At 66.9% G+C, this 25804-nt stretch overlaps 3 protein-coding genes across 3 annotated transcripts in view; all 3 read left to right on the top strand.

Annotated features, from left to right (window-relative positions):
• LOC123345793 (endothelial zinc finger protein induced by tumor necrosis factor alpha-like) overlaps nt 1–25804 on the top strand; it is a 1203704-nt gene that overhangs the window by 54648 nt on the left and 1123252 nt on the right. The window lies entirely within an intron of this gene.
• On the top strand, nt 64–25804 carry LOC123345808. Its single transcript, XM_044982863.1, has 30 exons — nt 64–1047; nt 1610–1724; nt 2855–2985; nt 5276–5481; nt 8077–8274; nt 8744–8872; nt 9237–9425; nt 9662–9835; nt 10427–10586; nt 10941–11077; nt 11297–11535; nt 12530–12635; nt 13473–13620; nt 14003–14114; nt 14317–14446; nt 14816–15020; nt 15289–15373; nt 17583–17868; nt 17968–18106; nt 18818–18932; nt 19308–19438; nt 19907–20112; nt 21191–21295; nt 21743–21940; nt 22386–22514; nt 23212–23400; nt 23889–24062; nt 24158–24317; nt 24618–24754; nt 24864–25804. Exons 1-30 carry the CDS (start codon nt 537–539, stop codon nt 25053–25055), a joined length of 5136 nt encoding a protein of 1711 aa, XP_044838798.1. The 5' UTR covers nt 64–536; the 3' UTR covers nt 25056–25804.
• LOC123346419 (proteasome subunit beta type-8-like) lies at nt 12989–15504 on the top strand. Its single transcript, XM_044983809.1, has 6 exons — nt 12989–13156; nt 13473–13620; nt 14003–14114; nt 14317–14446; nt 14816–15020; nt 15289–15504. Exons 1-6 carry the CDS (start codon nt 13016–13018, stop codon nt 15375–15377), a joined length of 825 nt encoding a protein of 274 aa, XP_044839744.1. The 5' UTR covers nt 12989–13015; the 3' UTR covers nt 15378–15504.

The raw sequence follows: 25804 nt of genomic DNA, 5'->3' as shown, positions 1-25804 counted from the left end.
CTCCCCCGGGGCGGGCTCTGCGCTAATCCGGTTTCACTTTCACTTTCGGGCAGCCGCCTCCTTTCCCAGAAGCGGATCGGGGCAGCCGGGGGCTTCCCAGGGCGGGCGGAGAACCCGGTGCCGGACCCGCCTCTCTCCGCCTCCGCCCCCCCAGTTCGCGGCCCCTCGCCCGAGCCGGGGAGTTGCGGGCGGCGCGTTTCCACCGGGCGGCTGCGGAGCGGGGCAAAGAATTGCCCCCGGCGCCTGGGATCCGCTAGCCCCGGAGCAGCCGCATCCAGACCCCGGCCCCCACCGAGGAAAGCGGGAGACCCGAAGCGGAGTGGAACTGGATCGGCAGGACAGGTTCTGCGGTCACTCCGGCGCGGCGCTGAGCGCAGTGACCCGAGCGGCCGCCAGAGGGCGCCCCCGGCGGGGACCGGCCGCAGCGGAGACTAGGAGATTTAGACACTCGCTGCAGAGCGCTGCAGAGACCGGCCGCAGCCGGGCCTAGGGGATTTAGACACTCGCTGCTGAGCACGGCAGGGCCCGGCCCGGGCATGAAGCTGGCCATGGCCTGGCTCTCCCTGCCCCTGGCGGTGCTGCTGGATTTCCTCACCCTGCGCCTGGCCCTGCGGCTCTGCCCCCTGCTGCAGCCCTGGGACCCCCTGGCCCTGGCCTGGGGGGTGGCGCTGGCGCGGGGGGCACTGCTGAGCCTGAGCGCCCAGGCTGCCCGCGGCAGGGGGCAGGGGCTGCCTGGGGAGCTGCGGGAGGCGCTGCTGCCCCTGGCCGCCCTGCTCAGCCTGCTGCTGCCCGGCTACGTGACCCTGCAGGCGCTGGCCCAGCCCCGGGCGCCCCCCTCGGAGCTGCTGCACGGCTGGGGGCGAGGGGACGTCTTCGGCCTGACCTACGGCGCGGCGGGGCTGGCGGCCGCGCTCTGGCACCAGCTGTTCCCCGCCGGCAGGGGGGAGCCGGGGCCCTCGGCCTCGCTGGGCCGGCTGCTGGCCTGCGTGAGGCCCGACCTGCTGCGCCTCGTGGCCATCGCGGGGTTCCTGGTGCTGTCCTCGCTCGGTGAGTCGGGGGACGGGGGCTGCGGGCGCGAGGGGGAGAGGCCCCATGTCCTGTCCCTGCCTCCCTGAGCCAGCTAGTCCCTGCCCAGGGGCCGGATCGGACAGAAGCCAGCTGGGTGTTTCTGGGCAGAGACTGTCTCTTCCTGTCTGTGCAGCGCCCGGCGCGACGGGGCCCTGACCCTGACTGAGTCCGGTGTGCATTACAGGGCCCTCTGATGGGGGGTGGGGTGGGGTGGGGGGTCACAGGGTCCTGGGCCCAGTGTGAGTAGGGTCTGCACACTCACAGAATGAAGGCTGCACAAATATAGGAAATGACCCTGAATGGGTGAGAGGTGGCCTCGCTGGACTCTAACCACTACACCCCACTGCCCTCCCAGAGCCGGGGAGAGAACCCAGAGTCCTGGCTCCAGCCCCCCTGCTCTAACCACCAGCCCCCACTCCCCTCCCAGAGCTGAGGCAGAACCCAGGAGTCCTGGCTCCCATCCCGCATGCTCTGACTACCAGCCCCCACTCCCCTCCTGGAGAACCCAGGCGTCCTGACCCCATGTGCTGTTGGGTTGCAGGGGAGATGGCGATCCCCTACTACACGGGGCGCATGACCGACTGGATCGTGAGCGAGGACGACCCCTCGGCCTTCGGCCGGGCCATCTGGGCCATGTCCCTCATCACCGTCGGCAGGTCGGGCTGGGGGAGCTGGGGTCACGGGGGTGGGGCAACGTGTATGGAGCATGGGGAGAAGGGGGTCATGGGGGGTGGAGGGGAGCTGGGTCATGGGCCCGGGGATCTGTATAACAAGGTCCCTGCAGGAATTCAGGGGCATGTCTGGGGGATCGTGGCTGTGTTGGGGGGACAGGGAACTGGGAGGTAGGTCTGGGGCGATTCTGACTGGATTTGGAGGGCTGGGTGTTGGGGGGCAGGTCTGGGGGATGGTGGCTGGGTGTTGGGGGCTGGGTGTTGGGGGGCAGATCTGGGGGATGGTTGCTGAGTTTGGGGGATGGGTCTGGGGGATGGTTGCTGAGTTTGGGGGATGGGTGTTGGGGGGCAGGTCTGGGGGATGGTGGCTGGGTTTGGGGGGCTGGGTGTTGGGGGGCAGGTTTGGGGGATGGGTGTTGGGGGGCAGGTTTGGGGGATGGTTGCTGAGTTTGGGGGATGGGTCTGGGGGATGGTTGCTGGGTTTGGGGGCTGGGTGTTTGTGGTGGTGGGGAGTTGGGGGGAAGGTCTAGGGGGATGGTGGCTGGGGTTGGGGGAGCAGGGAACTGGGGGCTGCTCTGGGGGGATGGTGGCTGGGTTTGGGGGAGCAGGGAGGCGGGGGCAGGTCTGGGGGATGGTGGCTGGGTTTGGGGGAGCAGGGAGTCGGGGGGCTGGTCTGGGGGGATGGTGGCTGGGTTTGGGGGAGCAGGGAGTCGGGGGGCTGGTCTGGGGGGATGGTGGCTGGGTTTGGGGGGCAGGGAGTCGGGGGGCAGGTCTGGGGGTTGGTGGCTGGGTTTGGGGGGCAGGGAGTCGGGGGCAGGTTAGCGGGATGGTTGCTGAGTTTGGGGGCTGGGTGTTGGGGGGCAGGTCTGGGGGATGGTGGCTGGGTTTGGGGGCTGGGTGTTTGTGGTGGTGGGGAGTTGGGGGGAAGGTCTAGGGGGATGGTGGCTGGGTTTGGGGGAGCAGGGAACTGGGGGCTGCTCTGGGGGGATGGTGGCTGGGTTTGGGGGAGCAGGGAGGCGGGGGCTGGTCTGGGGGTTGGTGGCTGGGTTTGGGTGGCAGGGAGTCGGGGGGCAGGCAGTAGCCCCAGCACTGACCACTGCCCCCCACCCCCACAGCGCAGTGACAGAGTTTGTGTCCGACTGTCTCTATAACGGCACCATGAACCGGATCCACATGCGAATCCAGAGCCGGGTCTTCAGCTCCGTCCTGCGCCAGGAGATCGGCTTCTTCCACACCAACCGCACCGGTACGGGACCCCTCCCCTGCCCCACAGACCCCCCTGCCTCTGCCCCACACCGACCCCACAGACACCCCCCTGGACTCACCACCCCCATCCTGTGCCAGGAGATCAGCTTCTTCCATGCCAACCGCACTGGTATGGGACCCCTCCACCCCACAGACTGTCCCGCCACTGTGTCACGGAGTGAGGGGGAGTCCGGGCCCTGCACCCCCCACTTCCTGTGATTCCTGGGGGCTCTCAGCCAGCCAGGAACACAGAAGGGTTATTAGCCGACAGGACACGGTCCCCAGCAGGGCTTGTAGGTACAGCCAGGACCCCTCAGTCAAGTCCTTCGGGGAGGGGGGGGGGCGGTTCAGGGAGCTTAGAGCCCAGCTTGGGGTTCCCTGCGTTGCACCCCCCAGCCCAAGACTGAAAAACAAAAACCTCCTCCAGCCGCTCTCTGCCCCCTCCCCTCTGCTCCTCATCCCTTTGTCCGGTCTCCCGGCAGAAGGTGTCACTTCTCCCCACCCCCTCCTGGCTCAGGTTACAGCTCAGGGAGCTTCCTTCAAGGGCAGACCCCCCCTTCCCCAGTATAACTCCCCTGCAACCTTCCCGGGTCAAATCTGCCCTGCTCTGTCACACCCTGCCCCACACCGACCCCACAGACACCCCCCCAGATCCCCCCCTCCCGTCCTGCACCAGGAGATCGGCTTCCATGCCAACCGCACTGGTACGGGACCCCCGCTGCCCCACAGACCCCCCAACCCAGGGCTCCCCCCCACCCTGAGCCCCCTGCCCACACCGACCCCACAGACCCCCCCCCCAGATCCCCCCCTCCCGTCCTGCACCAGGAGATCGGCTTCCATGCCAACCGCACTGGTACGGGACCCCCCCCCCCGACCCCACAGACCCCCCAACCCAGGGCTCCCCCCCACCCTGAGCCCCCTCCCCACACTGACCCCACAGACACCCCCCGGGCTCCTCCCCCTGCCCCAACCCACAGCCAGGCCTACTTCCTCGCTAGGGCTCCCCACCCCCACCCCCCAACTGGCCCTACCTGAGCAGGGCTGGCTGGCTGGGTACGCTGTGAAGGAGGGAGGGATGGAGGGATGGATACGCTGTGAAGGAGGGAGGGATGGAGGGATGGATACGCTGTGAAGGAGGGAGGGATGGAGGGATGGATACGCTGCGAAGGAGGGAGGGATGGAGGGATGGATACGCTGCGAAGGAGGGAAGGATGGAGGGATGGATACGCTGTGAAGGAGGGAGGGATGGATACGCTGTGAAGGAGGGAGGGATGGAGGGATGGATACGCTGCGAAGGAGGGAGGGATGGAGGGATGGATACGCTGCGAAGGAGGGAGGGATGGAGGGATGGATACGCTGTGAATGAAGGAAGGATGGAGGGATGGATACGCTGTGAAGGAGGGAGGGATGGAGGGATGGATACGCTGTGAAGGAGGGAGGGATGGAGGGATGGATACGCTGTGAAGGAGGGAGGGATGGATACGCTGTGAAGGAGGGAGGGATGGAGGGATGGATACGCTGTGAAGGAGGGAGGGATGGAGGGATGGATACGCTGAGAATGAGGGAGGGAGGGAGGGATGGATACGCTGTGAAGGAGGGAGGGATGGAGGGATGGATACGCTGTGAAGGAGGGAGGGATGGAGGGATGGATACGCTGCGAAGGAGGGAGGGATGGAGGGATGGATACGCTGTGAAGGAGGGAAGGATGGAGGGATGGATACGCTGTGAAGGAGGGAGGGATGGAGGGATGGATACGCTGTGAAGGAGGGAAGGATGGAGGGATGGATACGCTGTGAAGGAGGGAGGGATGGAGGGATGGATACGCTGTGAAGGAGGGAGGGATGGAGGGATGGATACGCTGTGAAGGAGGGAGGGATGGAGGGATGGATACGCTGTGAAGGAGGGAGGGATGGAGGGATGGATACGCTGTGAAGGAGGGAGGGATGGAGGGATGGATACGCTGTGAAGGAGGGAGGGATGGATACGCTGTGAAGGAGGGAGGGATGGAGGGATGGATACGCTGTGAAGGAGGGAAGGATGGAGGGATGGATACGCTGTGAAGGAGGGAGGGATGGAGGGATGGATACGCTGTGAAGGAGGGAGGGATGGAGGGATGGATATGCTGTGAAGGAGGGAGGGATGGAGGGATGGATACGCTGTGAAGGAGGGAGGGATGGAGGGAGTAGGAACAAGGCTGATGTGTGGCTGGACGGCCCAGGCTGGACGGGTCCCTGTGGAATCGCTCCAGGATCCGTCCCCCCCACTGACCCTGTCCCGCTGCCCCCGCCCAGGGGACGTCACGTCGCGGGTGACGGCCGACACGGACGCCATGAGCGAGGCGCTGAGCGAGAAGCTGAACCTGCTGATGTGGTACGGGATGCGGGGAGTCTTCCTCTTCGGCCTCATGCTGCAGGTGTCACTGCGCCTGGCGCTCCTCACCGCCGTGGGGCTGCCCCTCGTCCTGCTGGTGCCCAAGCTCTCTGGGAAATTCCACCAGGTACCGCGCCCCCGCCCCACAGCCTGTCCCCAGCCCCCCAACCTTCCCCCAGCCCCCCGCCCCACAGCCTGCCCCCAGCCCCCCACCCCCCAACCTGCCCCCAGTGCCCCACCCTGCAACCTGCCCCCAGCTCCCTGCCCCACTCAGCCCCCCGCCTGCACCCCGCGCTGCCCCTCGTCCTGCTGGTGCCCAAGCTCTCCGGGAAATTCCACCAGGTACCGCGTCTCCCCCCACAGCCTGGCCCCAGCCCCCGGCCCTGCAACCTGCCCCCAGCCCCCCAACCTGCTCAGCCCCCCGCCTGCACCCCACACTGCCCGTCATCCTGCTGGTGCCCAGGCTCTCCGGGAAATTCCACCAGGTACCGCGCCCCCGCCCCACAGCCTGTCCCCAGCCCCCCAACCTTCCCCCAGCCCCACAGCCTGCCCCCAGCCCCCCACCCCCCAACCTGCCCCCAGTGCCCCACCCTGCAACCTGCCCCCAGCTCCCTGCCCCGCTCAGCCCCCTGCCTGCACCCCACGCTGCCCCTCGTCCTGCTGGTGCCCAAGCTCTCCGGGAAATTCCACCAGGTACCGCCCCTCCCCCCACAGCCTGTCCCCACCCCCCTGCCCCCCAACCTGCCCCCAGCCCCCCAACCTGTTCCTAGCCCCCCGCCGTGCTCAGCCCCCTGCCCCCCATCCTTCCCCCTGCCCCCCATCCTGCTCAGCCCCCCGCCTGCACCCCGTGGTACCCCTCATCCTGCTGGTCCCCAAGCTCTCCGGGAAATTCCACCAGGTACCGCACCCCCGCCCCACAGCCTGTCCCCACTCCCCACCCTGCAACCTGCCACCAGCCCCCGCCCTGCTCAGCCCCCTGCCCCCCAACCTGCCCCCAGTGCCCCACCCCACAACCTGCCTCCAGCTCCCTGCCCCGCTCAGCCCCCCACCCGCACCCCGCGCTGCCCCTCGTCCTGCTGGTGCCCAAGCTCTCCGGGAAATCCCACCAGGTACTGCCCCTCCCCACTCCATACTATCTCCCCCCCTTCCCCCACCCCTACCATCTGCCCCCTCTGCACTGCTCCCCACGGCCCCTCCTTCCCACCCCCCACGGCAGCCTGTGGGTGCCCAGGATCCACACAAAATGGGCTAAAAACTGGCTAACTGATCGGTCTCCAAATGTAACTGTAAATGGGGAATCGACATTTGGGGGAGGGGGGTTTCTAGTGGGGCCCCCAGGGATCGGTGCTTGGCCCTGTGCTATTTAACATCTTATCCATGATCTGGAAGAAAACCTACAACCCTCACTGAGAAAAGAACAGGAGAACTCGGGGCACCTTAGAGACTAACACATTTATTTGGGCAGAAGCTTTCGTGGGCTACAACCCACTTCATCGGATGCCTGGAGTGGAACATACAGTAGGAAGAGAGATAGACACAGAGGGCATGAAACAATGGGTGTTACCATACTAACTATAATGAGTGTAATCAGTTAAGGTGGGCTGTTGTCAGCAGGAGAAAAAAAACGTTTGTAGTGATAATCAGGATGGCCCAGTTGACAAGGTGTGAGTAACAGTAGAGGGGAAATAGTTTTTACTTTGTGTAATGGCCCATCCACTCCCAGTCTTTATTCAAGCCTAATTTAATGGTGTCCAGTTTGCAAAATAATTCCAGTTCCACAGTTTCTCGTTGGAGTCTGGTTTTTAAGTTTTTTTGTTGAATAATTGCGACTTTGAGGTCTGTTACTGAGTGGCCAGGGAGGTTGAAGTGTCTCCTACTGGTTTTTGAATGTTATGATTCCTGATGTCAGATTTGTGTCCATTTATTCTTTTGCATAGAGACTGTCCGGTTTGGCCAATGTACACGGCAGAGGGGCATTGCTGGCACATGATGGCATAGATCACGTTGGTAGATGTGCCGGTGAACGAGCCCCTGATGGCGTGGCTGATGTGATTAGCTCCTATGATGGTGTCACTTGAATAGATATGTGGACAGAGCTGGCATCGGGCTTTGTTGCAAGGTTCCTGGGTTAGTGTTTTTGTTCTGTGGTGTGTGGTTGCGGGGGGAGTATGTGCTTCAGGTTGGGGGGCTGTCTGTAAGCAAGGACTGGCCTGTCCCCCAAGGTCTGTGAGAGTGAGGGATCGTCCTTCAGGATAGGTTGTAGATCCTTGATGATGCGCTGGAGAGGTTTTAGCTGGGGCTGGAGGTGACGGCTAGTGGGGTTCTGTTACTTTGCTTAAATAAATGTGTTAGTCTCTAAGGTGCCACACGTTCTCCTGTTCTTTTTCCGGATACAGACTGACACGGCTGCTGCTCTGACACCAACCCGCACTGAGAGAGTCTGCAAATGACACACAAACTGGGGAGGGGTGGAAAGGAAAGTGTCGGGTCAGTGACGCGGGGCAGGTCGCTGGGTAAGCCGGGTGCAGGCAAACGATCCGTGTTTTAATTCGGCTCCGTGTACATGTACGGCTGGGAGTGAGGAACGCCGGCCGGACTCACAGGCTGGGGGCTCTACCCTGGGGGCAGCGACTCGGAAACAGATCTGGGGCTGGGCAGGGGGATGGAGGCGGAGGCGGAGGGGTGCCCAGAGCCCCCTGTTCTGACTCCCTGCTCCCCCCAGAGCCTGGCGCAGCGGGTGCAGGAGTCCCTGGCCAAGGCCAACGAGGTGGCGGTGGAGACCTTCCAGGCCATGGCCACGGTGCGCAGCTTCGCCAACGAGGAGGGGGCCGCCCGGCGCTACGGGCAGCGGCTGCAGGAGACCTACCGGCTCAACCAGCAGGAGGCAGCCGCCTACGCCGCCTCCATGTGGACCAACAGCGTAAGGGGACGTCATGGGGGCGCCGCGGCAACGGAGGGGAGGCGCCACGGCAACGAGGGTTGGAGGGCTGCCATGGCAATGGGGGTGCAGAGGCAGGGTGCAGCTGGGGGAAGGTGCTGGCAGACTGTACCAAGGGGGCAGGGGAGTGTGGTAACCCTGGGGGCAGGGGACGCTATCCCCAGGGCAGGAGGGCAGGGCCTGGTATCCCATGGCCGTGGCAGGGAGCAGGGGTGTGTGTGTGCTCAGGGTCAGACAGGGGGTATCTCTGGGGGATGGGGAGGTGGCAGAGGGGGCCAGGGAAGGGCAAGGGGCCCCCCCGGGGGAGTCAGGCTGGGCCCCTTCTCCCCGTCAGGGTGGAGTCCCCCAGCCTTGACCAAAGCTCTGAGCCCCCATCGCTCCCCCATAGGGTGGGGACCCCCAGAGCTCCCGGGGTGGAGGGCAGCCCCCCATTAACGCTCTGTCCCCCCAGCTGTCGGGGCTGGCGCTGAAGGTGGGGATCCTGTACTACGGGGGGCGGCTGGTCACCGCCGGGGCCGTCAGCACCGGGGACCTGGTCACCTTCGTCCTCTACGAGATGCAGTTCACCACGGCCGTGGAGGTGAGTGTGGGGGTCCCCTGTTCCCAGGGGCTGCTGGCCACCTGCCTGGGGATGGGGATGGGGGCTATGGGGGGCCAGACCCAGCCCTGACCTTCCGTGCCCCCCAGGTGCTGCTTCCCGTCTGCCCCAGTGATGGGGGGTGAGTGGGGGGCTGTGGGGGGAGCTCACCCAGCCTGCCCCCCCCTGCCCCCCAGGTGCTGCTTCCCGTCTGCCCCAGTGATGGGGGGTGAGTGGGGGTGTGGGGGGAGCTCACCCAGCCTGTCCCCCCCTGCCCCCCAGGTGCTGCTCCCTGTCTGCCCCAGTGATGGGGGGTGAGTGGGGGTGTGGGGGGAGCTCACCCAGCCTGTCCCCCCCTGCCCCCCAGGTGCTGCTCTCCGTCTACCCCAGCGTGCAGAAGGCCGTGGGCTCCTCAGAGAAGATCTTTGAGTACATGGAGCGGACGCCCCGGATCAGCCCGCCCGGGACGCTGGCCCCCCCCAGCCTGCGTGGGCACCTCCAGGTGCAGGACGTCTGGTTCTCCTACCCCGGCCGGGACGACACCCCCGTGCTCAAGGTACCTGGTGGAGGGACCCAGCGCAGAGTCTGGGTCAGGGGTGGGAATTCGGGGGATCCAGAGCAGAACCAAGGATTCGGGGGGCAGTAGCTGGAGGGGTTATGGGGGGCTGCAGGGGAGGAGGATCAGGGGGTCGGACTGGGGGTTGTGGGGGCAGAGCCAAGGGGGAAGGGGAGGATGGGGGTATAGGGGAGGGGTGCCGGAGGTCCCCCATGTCTAACCCCCCTCCCCCGCAGGGGGTGTCTCTGGAGCTGCGCCCCGGGGAGGTGACGGCGCTGGTGGGCCCGTCGGGCGCGGGGAAGACGGCGCTGGTGGCCCTGCTGGAGCGTTTCTATGAGCCCCAGCGCGGGCGCCTGCTGCTGGACGGGCGGGACCTGCGGGAGTACGAGCACCATTACCTGCACAGCAAGGTACCCCCCTGCCGCCCCCCCACTGCTCCCCCCATTGCTACCTGCACAGCAAGGTACCCCCCTGCCGCCCCCCCACTGCTCCCCCCATTGCTACCTGCACAGGAAGGTACCCCCCTGCCACCCCCCACTGCTCCCTCCATCGCTACCTGCACAGCAAGGTACCCCCCTGCCACCCCCCCACTGCTCCCTCCATCGCTACCTGCACAGCAAGGTACCCCCCTGCTGCCCCCCCAGCTGGCCCCGGGGCATCCCCTCCCCCCCCCCGCATCCCCTCCCCCCATCGCTACCTGCACCGCAAGGTACCCCCTGTACCCTCCCACCCCGCTCAGGTGTCTCCACACCCCCTGGCATGTCAGTGTCTGGGGCATCGCCCCACCTCCCTCCCTCACCCCACGTGGGGCAGGGATCCCAGACACTGGGGAGGGGAAGACCCCGGCAGCAGGACCCTCTCGGGGGGCCCTTGCTCCAGCCAGCCCCACACTAGGTCCCCGGGGCCCCTCAGCCTCTGTCAGCCCCCCGTTAGGTGCGGTGAGTCTGTGCGTTCTCAGCCCCTCGATCTCCCGGTCCCACTCGATCTCCCCTCGCCCGCAGGTGGCGCTGGTGAGCCAGAAGCCGGTGCTGTTCGCCCGCTCGCTGCACGAGAACATCGCCTACGGGCTGGGGGGGCGCAGCCGCCAGGAGGTGACGGGGGCTGCCCAGCGCGCCAACGCCCACGGCTTCATCGCCCAGCTCAGCCACGGCTACGACACAGGTACTGAGCCCTATACACCCCCTTGGGACCCCTATACCCCTCCCCAGCACCCCAGGGACTCCCCCACTCCCCTGGGAACCCTAGACCCCTCCCCTAGTATCTCCCTGTGACCCCCAACCCCCCGGGACCCCAGCTGCCCCCTCCTCTTCCCCCCTGGCCACAGCACAGGCACCAGCCCATATCCCAGCCTATGACCCCCCAGTAAACCCTCTAGCAACCCCAGAACCCTTCCCCACAGGCCACGACACAGTAGCCAGCACCCAGCCCTGCCCCAGGGTGTGTGTTAGGGGGGATGGAGCGGGGGGTAGGGGGGTACTCACACACAGGGCACTGACCTCCGCTCTCCCCCCACAGATGTTGGGGAGATGGGGGGGCAGATCTCGGGGGGGCAGAGGCAGGGGGTGGCCATCGCCCGAGCCCTGCTCCGAGACCCCCGAGTGCTGATCCTGGATGATGCCACCAGCGCCCTGGATACGAAGAGTCAGCTGCAGGTGAGTGATGGGGGGGTGGCAGGCTGGGAGTGAGGGGCACCGGCAGAGCTGCGGGGAGCCCAGGGCTAGCAGGGGGTTGTGGGTCGGGAGTGAGGGGCATTGACAGAGACTCCATTGGCTGGGGCAGGGGTTGGGGTGGGGGGTGGCAGCTGGTGAAGGGGGGTTCCCTACACAGCCCCCCATGAGGCTGTTCGTTACCCCGGGCGTCTGCCGTTGCAGGTGGAGAAGGAGATTTACGAGGGCGCCCGGGCCGGGCGCTCGGTGCTGCTCATCGCCCATCGCCTGAGCACCGTGGAGCGAGCCGACCGCATCCTGGTGCTGGAGGACGGGGAGATCCGGGAGCAGGGCACCCACCGGGAGCTGCTGGCGCGCCGGGGCAGTTACTGGCGCCTGGCGCAGAAACAGCTCAACGGGGACCAGGGGGGCGGCTCCGAGGATGGGCTGGGGGCTGGGGGGCCGTGAGGTTGGCACCGCGGGGATCCTCCGGGGAGGGGGGTTTCAGCTCCTCCTGCACGCGTGGCTCCTCCCCAGGGTGGGGGGGTTCTCAGAGCGTCCCCCCCATATGCGGCTCCTTTGCCCTGGGGAGCCGGCACAGGACACGGGACCAGAGGGTGCGCAGGGGGCTCCGTCTCTGGACAAACCCCCGCTCCGAGACCCATCGTGCTGCAGAGAGACCGGGCCCCTCCCCAGCAGGGGAGCCGAGGGGGGCGAGCGAGGGGTGGGGCGGCTGGTGTTTGTCTGGCTTGTGTGTAATAAAGTGTCTGTTTTTTCATGAGTTTCCTGCCTGATCCTTGGGGTCTCCCCCCACCCCCCCAGCAGCACCAGGCCAGCCCAGGGCCCGGCCTCACATCCAGGCGCCTGGAAGCCCCTGGGGGCAGGATCCCCCTTGGAACGTGCTGCTCTGTCCCTTCCCCCTCCCTCCCCCTGGGGGTCCCTGCCCGGGGTGGGGGGACCCCAGGGTGCCAAGCAGCTGGTGCAGATTCTGCTCTGTCTGAGCTTTGCACCGCCCCAGGCAGGGAACAGGGCGGGGCAGTGCTGGGGGCGGGGAGCTGCGAACGCCCCGGGGCAGTGCCAGAGAGAGGGCGGTGTCATAAGCCGAGCCCCGCCCAAGGGGGGGACCCGCGTCAGTAGTTACCAGGCAGATCGGCCTGCCCCAGGTTAGAGCTGCCCCATCCCCCGCCCCCTCGTGTGCGCCCAGCGCCGGAGTAGCGCCCCTGGGGGCGGACGGGGGCAGCGCAGGGAGGGTCACAGCCCCCCCCCCAACTGCTGTAGGGGGTCGCGCGGGCCGGTCCGTGGCTGCTGGGAACCCCCTGCGCCCCCCGTGGGGGGATCCCTGCGCCCTTCGGTGCCACATTCCCTGCTGGCTGCCCAGGGCCCCGCCCCCCCAAGGACTTCCCCTGAGGTGCCTCTGGACTGCGCCCCCCCCAGGCTCCCCTGCGCCCCCTCCCCCAGGACCCCCCGCGCCCTCAGCCCCTCTCCATGCGCCCCTGGAGCGCGCTGGCCCCGCTGCGCCCGCAAGGCCCAGATGTTCCCACCCCTGAGAGCCCCCCCGCACCCCGTAAACCCTCCAGCCCCTCCCCTGCGCCCTCTCCGCCGGGACACCCACCCCGCGCTCTCAGCCCCGCCCCGTGCGCTCTCCGTGCGCCCCCTCCCCCAGGACCCCCCGCGCCCTCAGCCCCTCTCCATGCGCCCCTGGACCGTGCTGGCCCCGCTGCGCCCGCAATGCCCAGATGTTCCCTCCCCTAAGAGCCCCCCCGAACCCCCAGCCCCCCTCCCCAGCGCCCCATGACACCCCCCTGCGCCCCTCCCCAGGGCCCCCCGTGCGCCCCTCCCCAGGGCACCCTTGGCCGGGCAGGGCGGGACGGTCCCTCCCCAGCTGCCGCTTTCGGTTTCTCTTCCCCCGGCGCTCAGAGCCGGGCGGGAGGCGCAGGAAGGCGGATGGCGCTGTTTGAAGTGTGCGGGGCCCCCCGGGGGGGCTGGGACGGGCCCCCCCCCGGAGTCGCCGCTGCGCCCCGGGGACCCGATCACTACAGCTTCGGCCTGCGGGCGCCCGAGCTGGCCCTGCCCAGGGGGGAGCAGGTCAGTGCGGGGCGGGGGGGGGAGAGGGCAGCGCCATGGGGGGGGGGCAGCGCCGGGGGGAGGCTGGGGGGCTGTGCCGTAGGGGGTGGAGGGGGGAAGTGGGGGCAATGCCCTGGTGGTGGGGCAGAGGAGGAAGTGCCATGGGGGGGCAGGAAGGGGGGGTACTGCTCTGGGCATGGGGGGCGGGTAGGATGGGACCAATGCCCTGGCGGTGGGGCGGAGGAGGAAGTGCCATGGGGGGGCAGGGAGGGGGGTACTGCTCTGGGCAGCGGGGGCGGGGCTGGAGAGCCCCCCTCACCATCCTCCCCCCCCCCAGCCGGCCCAGTTCCTGCAGACGTACTCCGAGGAGGGCCGGGACCGGGTGCGGATCCAGCTGGCCCACGGCACCACCACCCTGGCCTTCAAATTCCAGCACGGGGTCGTCGTGGCTGTTGACTCCCGGGCATCGGCCGGCAGCTACATCGGTGAGACCCAGCCCCCCAGCTCTCCCCTCCTGGGCCACTTTACCCAGCCCTTCCCCCCGCCCCCACATCCCTACAACCCCTTGGGCCTGGCTGGCTCCGTCCGCCCCTCCCTCATGTGGGGTCATGTCCAGGAACCTGGCAGGTGGGAGCAGGTGTCTAGAGCTCCAGCTCCCCACCCCACCCCGATCCCTCTGCCCAGCGCCTCCACCCCACCCCTTGGCCTAGACCTGACCCAGCTCGTGACCCCAAATGCTCTTGTGGCACAATGCACGCGGAGGATCAGACCAGTCCCCCCCCCCCACACACACACAGGCCACCACCACGACACCCTCCCCCAGCCACCTGCCCGTGTCACTCAGGGCCTGTCTCTCCTTCCCCACAGCCTCCCTGGAGGCCAACAAGGTGATCGAGATCAACCCCTACCTGCTGGGCACCATGTCGGGCAGCGCCGCCGACTGCCAGTACTGGGAGCGGCTCCTCGCCAAGCACTGCAGGTGCCCGCCCGGGGAGGGGGGCAGGGAAGGGTGTGCAGGACAGGGGACTTAGGAGATGGGGGCTCAGGGAGGGTCTGGGGTATGTGTGTGGGGGGGGTACTCAAGGAGGGGACCCCATAGTGGGGAGGGTTTGAGGTGGAGAGCTCAGGGGTCTGGGATCCGAGACTCACCCCATGTTGGGGTCTGCCTCCCCCCACCCCAGGCTGTACCAGCTGCGGAACAAGGAGCGGATCAGCGTCTCGGCCGCTTCCAAGCTGCTGTCGAACATGATGTGCGAGTACCGGGGCATGGGGCTGTCCATGGGCAGCATGATCTGCGGCTGGGACAAGAAGGTACCGGCCCTTGGCCCTGTCCTGTGACCTCCAGTCCCGTACCCCCCGCACCCCCCTCTGGGCCCCCTGCTCCAAGCCACAATGGGAGGGGGCTCCGGGGGGAACCCCACAGGCTGCCTCAGTGTCCCATAGCTCAGCCCTCCCGCGTCCCCATCCACTTTCACCTCTACAGGGGATTCCCCTGGCTCAAAGACCCCCTGACACCAGAGTCCACAGTGTCCCCATTGGGGCCCCCCTTCCCCTTGAGATTCAGGCCCCACAGAGCTTCTCCCCACCTCTGATCTGACCCTGGCAGCTCCAGTCCTTAGACCCACCTCCAACCCCCACGCTGGTCCCAGCCACGTCTCACCTGCTGCCCCATCCCCGCAGGGCCCCGGCCTGTACTACGTGGACGATAATGGCACCCGTCTCTCCGGCCCCATGTTCTCCACGGGCTGCGGGAACAGCTACGCCTACGGGGTGATGGACAGCGGGTACCGGCCCGACCTCAGCGTGGAGGAGGCCTACGACCTGGGGCGCCGCGCCATCGCCCAGGCCACCCACCGCGACGCCTACTCCGGGGGCGTCGTCAACAGTAAGGCATTGGGGCTGGGGCGGGGCCCCTGGGGGTGAGCACCAGGACACCGGGGTCCCATCCCTCCTCAGGGATGAGCATCCTGCACTGCTGTCCCGGACACCTGGGTCCCATCCCCTCACTCTGGGGGGGGGGGAGCACTGCTGGGCTCACCCTAGGGATGCCCTTCCAGACTCCTGGGTCCCATGTCCTTACTCCTTGGGGGCTGGAAGCGCTGTGGGGTCCCCTGCTGGCTGCCCTTGACCCTCCCACATCCTTCTCCCCCCAGTGTATCACATGAAGGAGGACGGATGGATCAAGGTGGAAAAGACCGACGTCAGCCAATTGATCCACGAGTACCTGGCGGCCAGGAAGTGAGACGGGCCAGTGACCGGGGGCTCCGGATTCAGGGACTCAGGAGACTCAGGGCCAGAGCGATGGAGGGAGCAGGGGATGCGGTTAACGGGTTTCTGTGTGTGATGCAATAAAGAGAAACAGTGAAAACTCCAATGTGTGGCGTTGATTTAAAGTGTCTCCCGGCTGCTGGGCTGGGAATGGGGGGGAAGGGGGATCTGGGTGGTTGGTGAGGGGAGCTGCTTTTTACAATGAAGCAGAGGCAATGGGAGGCAGGCACAGAAATTCACAGGGGGTTAGTGCAGTGCCAGGAAAACCAGGAACCATTCGCGCAGATCTGCCGGTGCCCCCCAACCCTGCGCTGCCAGCCCTGGGCTCCCTTCCCGCCCAGATCTGCCAGTGCCACCCCAGTCTGACCCTCCCCAGCTAGTGCAGCCTGGGGGTCCCCCCATACAGCTCTGCCCAAACTCACCCAGTTCTTAATGTTTTCTCTGAATGCTGTGGGGGAGCCTCAGTTTCTGGCTGACTCTCTGTCTCCTGGCAACTGATGGCCTGGGCCCCTCCCCTGCAAAGGTGCCAACTGAAGGTGCTGGAGACAAAGGGATCAGGTGACCTCCTGGCTCGGGAAAGGAGCTGAGCAGAGGAGGGGCCAGAGGGGGTTTCAGTCTGGAGCTGGCTGGGGACGAGGAGTGAGGGCAGACGTGGGGGTCTGGCTCACTGCCCCCCAGAATGGACCCGGCTGAGGGGTCCGGTTCGCGGTACCTACAAGCTCTGTGTTAGACCCTGTTTCTGCCATCGAATAAACCTCTGTTTTCCTGGCTGGCTGAGAGTCACGTCTGACTGCGCCGTGGGGGGGCAGGACCCTGTGGCCCCCCCAGGACCCCGCCGGGGGGACTCGCTGGGGGAAGCGCACGGAGGGGCACGTGCTGAATGCTCCCAGGAGAGACCCAGGAGGTGAAGCCGTGGGAGCTTCTTGCCCTGCAGACAGGCTGCTCCGAGGGAGAGGAGGCTCCCCAGAGTCCTGCCTGGCTTGGTGGGGAGCAGCTCAGCGCCCGGGGACCCCGTGACACCCAGCACTGAGGTCTCTCTGCCCACAGCTCCGCCAGTGCCCCTCAATCCTGACACTCAGCCCCCCAACTGATCCAGGCTCTGCACTCGAAGGGCAGCGAAAGGACCCCGGGGAGCCCAGCCCCATCCCCCAGGCGGGATCCCACCGGGAGCCGAGGTTTGAAGCAGAATCTCAGACACCCACCCCGGGGTGTGTTTAACCCGCGGGGATCTGACCTCGCCGGACCCGGACTCCCTCGGCGGCTCTGTCCCGAGAGGCCTGGAGTTGAGCCCAGCCCAGGGACCCCTTTGATTGCCAAGCGCCTCTGTGTGCGGAGCCCGCGCCCCTTCCCCGCAGTGACCGGGCCCCTGGTGGGGGCTGCACGGGTCAGCCGGAGCTCATGGGGCGGGGCGGGGGCAGGTCGGTCCCGGCCCCTCCGCCGGCGGATGCTGCTGGAGCCAGGACACGTGCAGGGGCCGGATGGAGCCGGGAGCTGGAGCCGAGCGCGGCTGGTGCAGCCCGGGCTCCCCCTGGCGGCCGCAGCCGGTAGCAGCAGCGGGCGGGGCCCGGCCCGGGAATCCCCCGAAAGCGAAACTGGCTCGCGGGGTCCGGGCGCTGCCGCCGCGGGAGAAGGAGCCGGAGCTGGAGCTGCAGGTACCGGGCCCCGGGGGAGCAGCGGGCGCGTAGGGCATTGCCGGGGATCGGGGGGTGGTTTGTTCCCTCCCCCAGAGCCCCAGTATGTGGCTGGCTTCGCTGGGGTGGGGGCTAGAGGGGCGATGGGGTCTGGGGGGCATATCGGGGTGGATGGGGACGGGGGGAACCGGGACTGGATCGGGGTAATGCGTGGGGGGTACGTGGGGGTGCTGGGTAGGGGGCCCAGGGGCGGCTCAAGCAATTTCGCCGCCCCAAGCAGGGCGGCACGCCTGCGGGAGTCCACCGGAGCCGCCTGCCGCCCTCCCGGGACCGACGGAGCGCCCCCCCCCCTGCTAGTAGGGGGCAGCTCAGGGGCATAGGGTGGAGCTGGAGCTATTGGGGGTAGATTGTGACTGGGGTGCAGGATAGGAGAGATTCGGGTATGGGGCAGGGTTGGGGGACAGATTGGGGTTTGGTATCGGGGGTCACCCAGTGCTGTGGGCCCCCAGCCCCCCTGCCTTGTATAACCCCCCTCATTCTTTCTGCAGACTGGCCTCCACCATGCCGCTGCCCCTCACCCTGCGTCTGGGCGGCCCCCTGCTGCTCTGCGACCTGGCCCTGCTGGCCCTGCTGGGCTGGGGCGCCCCCTCGCTGCCCCTCCTGGGGCTGCCGGCCCCCTGGCTGGAGGCTGCTGTGCGTTTCCTGGGGCTCTGGGGGGCCTGGGGGCTGCTGGCCGTGGATCGGCCCCGCCTGTCCCCCCCCAGGGCCCTGGCTGCCCTGTGCCTGCTGCCCCCCCTGTACCTCACCCTGCGGCGCTGCCTGCCCCTGCCCGACGTGCCCCCCACCCTGCTGGCCGGCGCCCCCTGGGCCTGGCTGCTGCTGAGCTATGGGGCTGTGGGGCTGGCCCAGCTCACCTGGGGGGCCCTGGGGCAGGGGGACAGGGCTGGGGGGCCCGGCGCTGAGGACACGGAGCGGGAGTCCAGGGCCACCCTGCGCCGGCTGGTGGGGCTGTCCCGGCCCGACGTGCCCTTCCTGTCCGGGGCCTTCGTCTTCCTCGCCCTGGCTGTGATCGGTGAGTGGGGCGGGGGGCGGATACATAGGCTTAGGGGGAGGGGGCTCAGGGTGTGAGCGGGGGGAGGGGGGCTGTGTTTCTAACAGAGCCAGACAAAACCTTCCAGCCAGAGCCACGCAAGAGTGGCCCAGCAGCTCAGGTACTGGCCTGTAAGCCAGGAGCCCTGGGTGCAAGTCCTGGCTCTGCCACAGAGTCCCTGGGTGACCCTGGCCCTGTCACTTGCTCCTACTGAGCCAGGGGTTTGCATGCAGATGGGCCCTGGTAAGATTTACAAAAGCACCCTGTCTGCAGTGTTAGGTGCCTAAACCCCTTGGGAAATCTGGCCACTGAGTGGCGAGGCCACTCTTGGAAGTGGGACTCCAGCACCCGGCTCATTGGGCGATGTGGGAAATGGTACCGAGCTGGCTGTGGGGTCTGTGCAGACGTGAGCATGCCCCCTTGCATGGTTCCCTGAGTCCCAGACCCAAGGCAAGTGCTGCAGGGAGCTACGGAGGGGCCTGGGGGATGGAGGGAGATGGAGGGGTGTGCCTGGGGATGGACGGAGGTCGGCGAGCAGTTTGCAAAGGGCTCAGCGTGTCGAGTCTCAGTTTCTGGGTGGCAGGGTGGGACGTTGCATGAGAAAGTCTCCTGCTGGAGGATTCCTCTACCTGGGGATCCAAGGAGACTCCCCCGCACAGGACGGCCCCCTCTCACCCCCTGTCTCTGTGGCAGGCGAGACCTTCATCCCCTACTACACGGGGCGCGTCATCGACATCCTGGGCAGCGCCTATGACCCAGATACCTTCGCCACCGCTATCGGCCTCATGTGCCTGGCCTCCTTCGGCAGGTGAGACCCCCAGCCCTGGGGCGAGCCCCCCAGTGCCCCTGTGGGACCCCCAGCCCCAGAGAGACCCCCCAGAACCCCAGGAAAGCCCCATCACCTTTCCACTGCCACCCAGGACCCAGCCCTTGGAAGAAACCCTTCACCCTTTGCTGATCCACAGCCCTGGGGAGACCTCTTCTGCTCCCAAACCCCAGTCCTAACACAGGTCTCCCCCCACCTCACATGCTGCTCCCCCCATGGGACCCCAGCCCTGCCCTGGGGTTCCCCAGCCGTGCTAGGCAAGGTGGGAGGATGGTGTATCTGGAACGGGCTCCGTATGAGGCGCTGGTTCCAGGGGTGGGATCAGTCTCCCCCATGTCTGTCTGTCCCCTCCCCCAGTTCCCTGGCCGCCGGCTGCCGCGGGGGGCTCTTCATGTTCACATTCTCCCGGCTCAACATCCGCACCCGGTGCCAGCTCTTCTCCTCCCTGGTGCGCCAGGACCTGGCCTTCTTCCAGCAGGTCAAAACAGGTGGGTCCTCCCCCAATGACGCCCTCCTGCTTCCGCAACCCCAGCATCTACCCTATTGGCACCCCCTCCCCCATCCCCACCTCTGCACCAACCTCCAGCCTCTGCTGCACCCCACTACAGCCCAGCTCCCACATCCCCTGCATCGGCATCATCTTCCCCTTGGCACCTTCCCCCAGCCCTGCCCCGGCACCCTCCCAACACCCCCATGGCATCCCCTCTCCCCCAGCATCGCCCTCCCATTCTCCCCAACACTCCTCCCCAGCATTCCCCCTGCCCCAGTCTCCCTCTATCAGTGGGGCAGCCTCCCCTCCCCCCATGTCTGGACATTAACAAGGCCCTTGTTGCTGGCTGCAGCATTAAATGGCCCAATGCAGCCCCACAGCCCCCTGTTCCTACCCAGCCCCCCCACCAGCTCCAGGCCTCCCGGGGCAGATCCTTGTCTCACTGTGTCCCCTCTCCCCCCTCCAGGGGAGCTGACCTCGCGCCTCTGCACGGATGCGGCCATGATGAGCCGCTCGGTGCCGGCCAACGCCAACATCTTCCTGCGCAGCCTGGTGAAGGCGCTGGGGCTGTACGGCTTCATGCTGGGGCTGTCCTGGCGCCTGACGCTGCTCACGCTGCTCGAGACCCCCCTCACCATGGCCGCCCAGAGCCTCTACGACGCCCGACGCCAGGTACGGGGCAGGGGAGACACCCCCGTGGGATGCTGGGGAGATGCCCCCACCCCTGGGATCCTCTGTCCCAGAGCCCCATGGAGCTGGGGTGTGTGTGGTCTCTCTGTGGGGCTCTGGGGAGACGCCCCCACTGTGGGATGCTCTGGAGAGACACCCCCTCACCCCGAGATCCTGTGTCCCGGAGCCCCCTGGAGCTGGGGTGTGTGTGGTCTCTCTCTGGGGAGACCCACCCGCCCCTGAGATCCTGTGACCCAGGGCAGCGGGGATCCCAGAGGGAGTCGCCCTCCAGTGGGGGTGTTTCTGGAGGGTCCCAATGGGCTTTTCTTGGCCTGGTGCTGTTCAATATCGTTACTGATGATCTGGGCAGAAAGTTAAACTCATTGCTGGTCAAGTCTGCAGGGGACACTGAGCCGGGTGGGTGGTGGATACTGACGGGGACAATTACACACAGCCAGCTGGATTGCTTGGCTCACAGACCCCCCCACCCTAGGACTCCTGGCCCTTCCCCCAGGGAGGAAATCCCCATCTCCAGATGCACATCCCAGGGGCTCCCGGCCCATTTCCCAGGGAGGGGATCCCCCCAACTCACTGACCCACCAACCCTGGGGCTCCCAGCTCTGCCTTTGGGGTGGGGATCCCCTGGCTCACAGCCCCTCTGATCTCTGGGAGGTGAGCTTTGACATTCAAGGATGTCTGTGAGCTGGGGGCAGGGACTGCCGCTTTGTTCAGCCTCTGTGCAGCACCTGACCCAGCGGGGTCCCGATCCGTGAGGGGGGCTCCTGAGGGAACCGCAATACAAATAAATAACAGCAATTGTAACACAGCAAGGCTGCGTCTTCGGTACGGAGACTGTCGTCATAGCTGGGCCAGCAGAGCCTCAGGACGTGGACACTGACGGAAGGGGTGTTTCCGTGCGAGGAACGCCACCCCCATCCACAGTTGCCTCTACGCTGGGGGTTTTGCTGGCCTCGTTCTTCCCTCGGGGGAGGGAGGTTCACACCCCTGACCGATGTAACACTGCTGTGTAGACAGGCCCAAGGCCGACACCGAGGCCCCAGGGATGTGGTCACCCTTACAGGGTGGGGAGCTCTATCCGGAGAGCAGTGACCCTGGGAAGGATTTAGGGGTGATCGTGGACAAGCAGCTGGCCATGAGCTCCCTGTGTGATGCTGTAGCTAAGAGGGTGAAGGCGACCCTGGGCTGTATGAAGCTGCCTTGGCATGAGAGGCTGGCGGAGCTCAGTCTGCGTCGGTTAGCCCAGATGTGGGGCGGGGGGCTGGATCATGGTCTGTAAGTGCCGCGTGGGGAGAAGGTTTCTGCGAGCAGGTGAAGCAGAACTGAGCCAGTGGCTGGAGCTGAAGTGAGATGAATTCAGACTGGAAACGAGGGGCAGAAGTTTACCAGGGAGGGGATTAGCCACTGGACCAGCTGACCCAGGGACGGGTGGATTCCCCAGCACTTGGAGGATTGAGATTTGAGTGTCTCCTCAGAGCTCCACACCAGGCGGGTTACGGGGCTGGATGCTGGGGCCCGGGTGTGATTTGCTGGCCGGGGCTATGCAGGAGCCCAGATATGATGGGCGGGTTGGTCCCTTCTGACTGTGAGGTCTCTGACCCACGCCCCCCCCCAGGCCGTGCTGAAGGCGATCCAGGACTCCATGGCGCGCTCCGGTGAGGTCGTGCGCGAGTCGGTCTCCTCCATCGAGACCGTGCGCAGCTTCGCCACCGAGGAGGAGGAGTCGCGGCGCTACGAGGCGGCGCTGGCCGAGACCCACCGGCTGAAGAACCGCCGCGACCTGGAGAGGGCGCTCTACCTGCTCTTCCGCCGGGTGAGCCGGGAGGGGACCCAGGCGTCCGGGGGGGGCAGTGGGGAGCTGATGGGGGAGTCAGTGAGGACCCAAGTGTCCGGGGGAAGTGGTTCATGAACCAACGAGGGAGCCAGCAAGAGTGGGGCGAGACATCTGGGGATGGCAGCTCACCATCTGACTGGTGAGCTGGGAGCTGGGGACCCAGCCGTCCAAGGAAGGGGGTTTGCTCTCTGATGGGGGAGCCTGTGAGAGGGGACCCAGGCATCCGGGCATGGCAGTTCCTGATGCAGTGGCTTAGCTGGAGAAGAACAAGGGACCCAGGTGTCCGGGGACGGCTGATAGTGAGACAGAGAGTGAGCTGGGGAGAGGGGGACCCAGGCAGCTGGGACTGAGGGGTGTTAATTATAGGTTTGGGGTGCCCCATGCCTCCCTGCCTGCTCCCCACATGACTCTGTCTCCCCCCCAGCTGCTGCAGCTGGCCGTGCAGGTGCTGATGCTGTACTGCGGGCACCAGCAGATCCACGCCGGGCTCCTGACCAAGGGCAGCCTGGTCTCCTTCATCCTCTACCAGGGGGACGTGGGCAGCTATGTGAAGGTGAGGGGCCCTGCACCAGGGACGGGGCCGTACTAGGGTCACAGCGACTGGTCCATCCGCCTCTGTCTGTGCATCTGCCCATCCCTCCCCACGCCCATCCATCCACCCATCCTTCCCCCCGACAACACCCATCTGTGCCAAACCAACCCTTTCTCCACCCATCTCATCACCCATCCATCCCTCCATCCACATCCCTGCTCACTCCATCCATCTGTCCCCACGCTCACCCCCATAGGTGCTGACGCCCCGTGGTTTCTCGACCCCCGCCCCTGCCCCTGCCCCCACCCCTGCACCACCCTCGCCCCGCCCCAATTCCACCCCCTTCCCCAAAGTCCCCGCCCCTACCCCGCTTCTTTACCGCCTCCTCCCCCGAGCGCGCTGTGTCCCCACTCCTCCCCCTCCCTTCCGGAAAGTCCTAAGCGCCGCCAAACAGCTGTTATGCGGCGGGCGGGAAGCGCTGTGAGTGGGAGGAGCAGGGACATGGTGCGCTTAGGGGAGGAGGAGGCGAGGTGGGGGCAGGGGCAAGGGGAGTTTGGCTGCCAGTGGGTGTGGAGCACCCGCTAATTTTTCCCTGTGGGTGCTCCAGCTCCGCAGCACCCATGGCATCAGCGCCTATGCTCACCCCCCACCCCATCCATCTCTCCATCCATCCCTCTTCTGTCTGTTCAGCTTTCTTTGATTCCTTCCTCCTGCCCAGACCCTGGTGTACATGTACGGGGACCTGCTGAGCAACGTGGGGGCGGCGGAGAAGGTGTTTGAGTACCTGGACCGGGAGCCGGCCGTGCGCACCGACGGGACACGGGCGCCGGAGTCGCTGCAGGGACACGTCTCCTTCCGCAACGTCTCCTTCTCCTACCCCTCCCGCCCGGACCGCCAGGTCCTACAGGTACCTACAGCAGGGCGGCTACACCCTACCCCCAGTGGGGATCCCCCAGCTCACAGCCCCTTCCCCCGGGGAGGGGATCTCCCAGCTCATAACCCCAGGCAGAGGCAGCTCTATGTATTTTGCTGCTCCAAGCACGGCAGGCAAGCGGCCTTCGGCGGTGTTTCTGCAGGAGATCTGCTGGTCCCTCGGCATCAGCGTACCTGCTGCCGAATTGCCACTGCATCCGCGGGACCGGCGGATCTCCTGCAGAAACACCGCCGAAGGCCGCCTGCCTGCCGCCCTCGCAGGGACTGGCAGGGCACCCCCCGTGATTGGCGCCCCAGGCACGCGCTTGGAGCGCTGGTGCCTGGAGCTGCTTCTGACCCCAGGTCCTTCCACCGAGGAGGGGATCCCCCAGGCCCTTCCCCTGGGGAGAGGATCCCCCTGGCTCCCAGCCCCTGTGATCCCCCCACGTGACAGGCACTTTGACACTCTCCCCGCTGTCCCAGGCCGTGTCCTTCGAGCTGCGCCCCGGGGAGGTGACGGCGCTGGTGGGGCTGAACGGCAGCGGGAAGAGCACGTGTGTGGGGCTGCTGGAGCGGTTCTACGAGCCCCAGGCCGGGGAGATCCTGCTGGACGGGGCCCCCATCCGGGAGTACGAGCACCGGTACCTGCACCGCCAGGTGAGGGCAGCGGGGGCAGGGGCTGGGCTGCTGCTCACTGGGTGTGACGAGCTGGGCAGGTCTCAGCCCCTAACGCCGCCCCCTCTCGCCGGCAGGTGGCCCTGGTGGGGCAGGAGCCCGTCCTCTTCTCCGGCTCCATCCGGGAGAACATCGCCTACGGGCTGGGGGGCTGCGGGGAGGAGCAGGTCACCAGGGCGGCCAGAGCGGCCCAGGCCTCTGGCTTCATCGCGGAGCTGGACAGGGGCTTTGAGACAGGTGAGTCACCACTGCCTGCGCTGCAAGGGCTTCTGGGAAATGTCCCGCCCCCCCCCCCGTAACCCACCAGCCCCCACTCCCCTCCCAGAGCCGGGGAGAGAACCCAGGAGTCCTGGCTCCCAGCCCCCTCTGCTCTAACCCACCAGCCCCCACTCCCCTCCCAGAGCCGGGGAGAGAACCCAGGAGTCCTGGCTCCCAGCCCCACCTGCTCTGACCACTAGCCCCCACTCCCCTCCCAGAGTCGGGGACAGAACCCAGGAGTCCTGACCCCTCCCTCTCTCTTTCTCTGACCCCCTGCAGACGTGGGGGAGAAGGGCGGGCAGCTCTCGGCGGGGCAGAAGCAGCGGATCGCCATCGCCCGGGCGCTGATCCGCCAGCCGGCCGTGCTGATCCTGGACGAGGCCACCAGCGCGCTGGACGCGGAGAGTGAATGCGCGGTGAGTGGTGGGGGCGGTGGGATCCGAACTCCGAGCCCGGACGGACTGAGTGTCTCTGGTCTGCGTCGTGTGCGGATGGATCCTAACGCGGCTCTGCTCCTCCCCCCAGATCCGCCAGTCGGTGCTGAGCCGGGGGCCCCGGACGGTGCTGGTGATCGCCCACCGCATGCAGACGGTGGAGAACGCCGACCGGATCGTGGTGCTGGAGGGCGGGGCCGTGGCCGAGGAGGGGACGCACGCCGAGCTGATGGGGCGCAAGGGGCCCTACTACAGACTGGTGCAGAGAGACCTGGCCGAGTAACCCCCCCGCCCCGCCCCGGGGAATAGCCCAGCACCAGCCTGACGGCCCGGCCCCTCCTCCCCCCGGCCCAGGGTGACATGGACCATCCTGACAGCGGCTGATTAGTGTGTGATGTCGGGTCACTGGCTTATCGCCTGCGTTGGGGTGTCGGTTCTGCGCAGGGAGTCCCGGGGGGCAGGCGTGTTTGACTGGATGAGCGCGAGTAGAGTGTTTTGTAAGATACATTAAAGAGGCGACACATCCGACCGGCGTCTATGACGGGCTCTGGCTGGAAACGCCGTCGCTGGTCCCATGCCCCAGCCCCGGGCTGCAGCGTTCGCTCGCTGGAACCGTCCGTGGCTGTAACGCCCCACGGAACCAGTCGTGTTTAACGAAGAACGTGGGCTCCCCATCAGGCTCGTGCTCTGCGACCCGCCCGGAGAGCTGGGAATTGCGGGTCAGCGCCTGGCTGGGGCTCGGCCTGGGCAGTGCCAGCGCATGGCTGCGGAGAGCCAGCAGGAGGCGCTCCAGGCTCCGAGCGGGTGGGTCTGTCAGCGCCGGGGCCGGGGTCACTCCGGTTTCTACCCCAGGCTGGCGGAGCAGAGCTGATCCTGGGGAGGGGCCGCAGGCCGGCAGGGGGTCACTGGGTCACAGACGCTGAAATGTCAGACAGGCCTGGGGGCCGGGGGGTGAGACAGGCTGTTAACGATGGCGGCTGTGGGAACATTGACCATCACTGAGCTCAATAAAACTTAACAAAGCGAATGGAA

This window comes from Mauremys mutica, chromosome 12 (genome assembly GCF_020497125.1).
Source record: "Mauremys mutica isolate MM-2020 ecotype Southern chromosome 12, ASM2049712v1, whole genome shotgun sequence".
Classification (NCBI taxonomy): Eukaryota; Metazoa; Chordata; order Testudines; family Geoemydidae; genus Mauremys; species Mauremys mutica.
Note: the sequence above shows the minus strand (reverse complement) of the source record. Positions and strands in the feature narration are given on the sequence as shown.

What these genes read in the sequence shown, in the direction of transcription:
- LOC123345808 (XM_044982863.1), top strand. Translation starts at nt 537, where the DNA reads ATGAAGCTGGCCATGGCCTGGCTCTCCCTGCCCCTGGCGGTGCTGCTG. An exon ending in ACCATTACCTGCACAGCAAG is followed by an intron (nt 9,836 to 10,426) that starts GTACCCCCCTGC and finishes CCTCGCCCGCAG; the next exon opens with GTGGCGCTGGTGAGCCAGAA. An exon ending in CTCCGGGGGCGTCGTCAACA is followed by an intron (nt 15,021 to 15,288) that starts GTAAGGCATTGG and finishes TTCTCCCCCCAG; the next exon opens with TGTATCACATGAAGGAGGAC.
- LOC123346419 (XM_044983809.1), top strand. Translation starts at nt 13,016, where the DNA reads ATGGCGCTGTTTGAAGTGTGCGGGGCCCCCCGGGGGGGCTGGGACGGG. An exon ending in CTCCTCGCCAAGCACTGCAG is followed by an intron (nt 14,115 to 14,316) that starts GTGCCCGCCCGG and finishes CCCCCACCCCAG; the next exon opens with GCTGTACCAGCTGCGGAACA. An exon ending in TCTGCGGCTGGGACAAGAAG is followed by an intron (nt 14,447 to 14,815) that starts GTACCGGCCCTT and finishes CCATCCCCGCAG; the next exon opens with GGCCCCGGCCTGTACTACGT.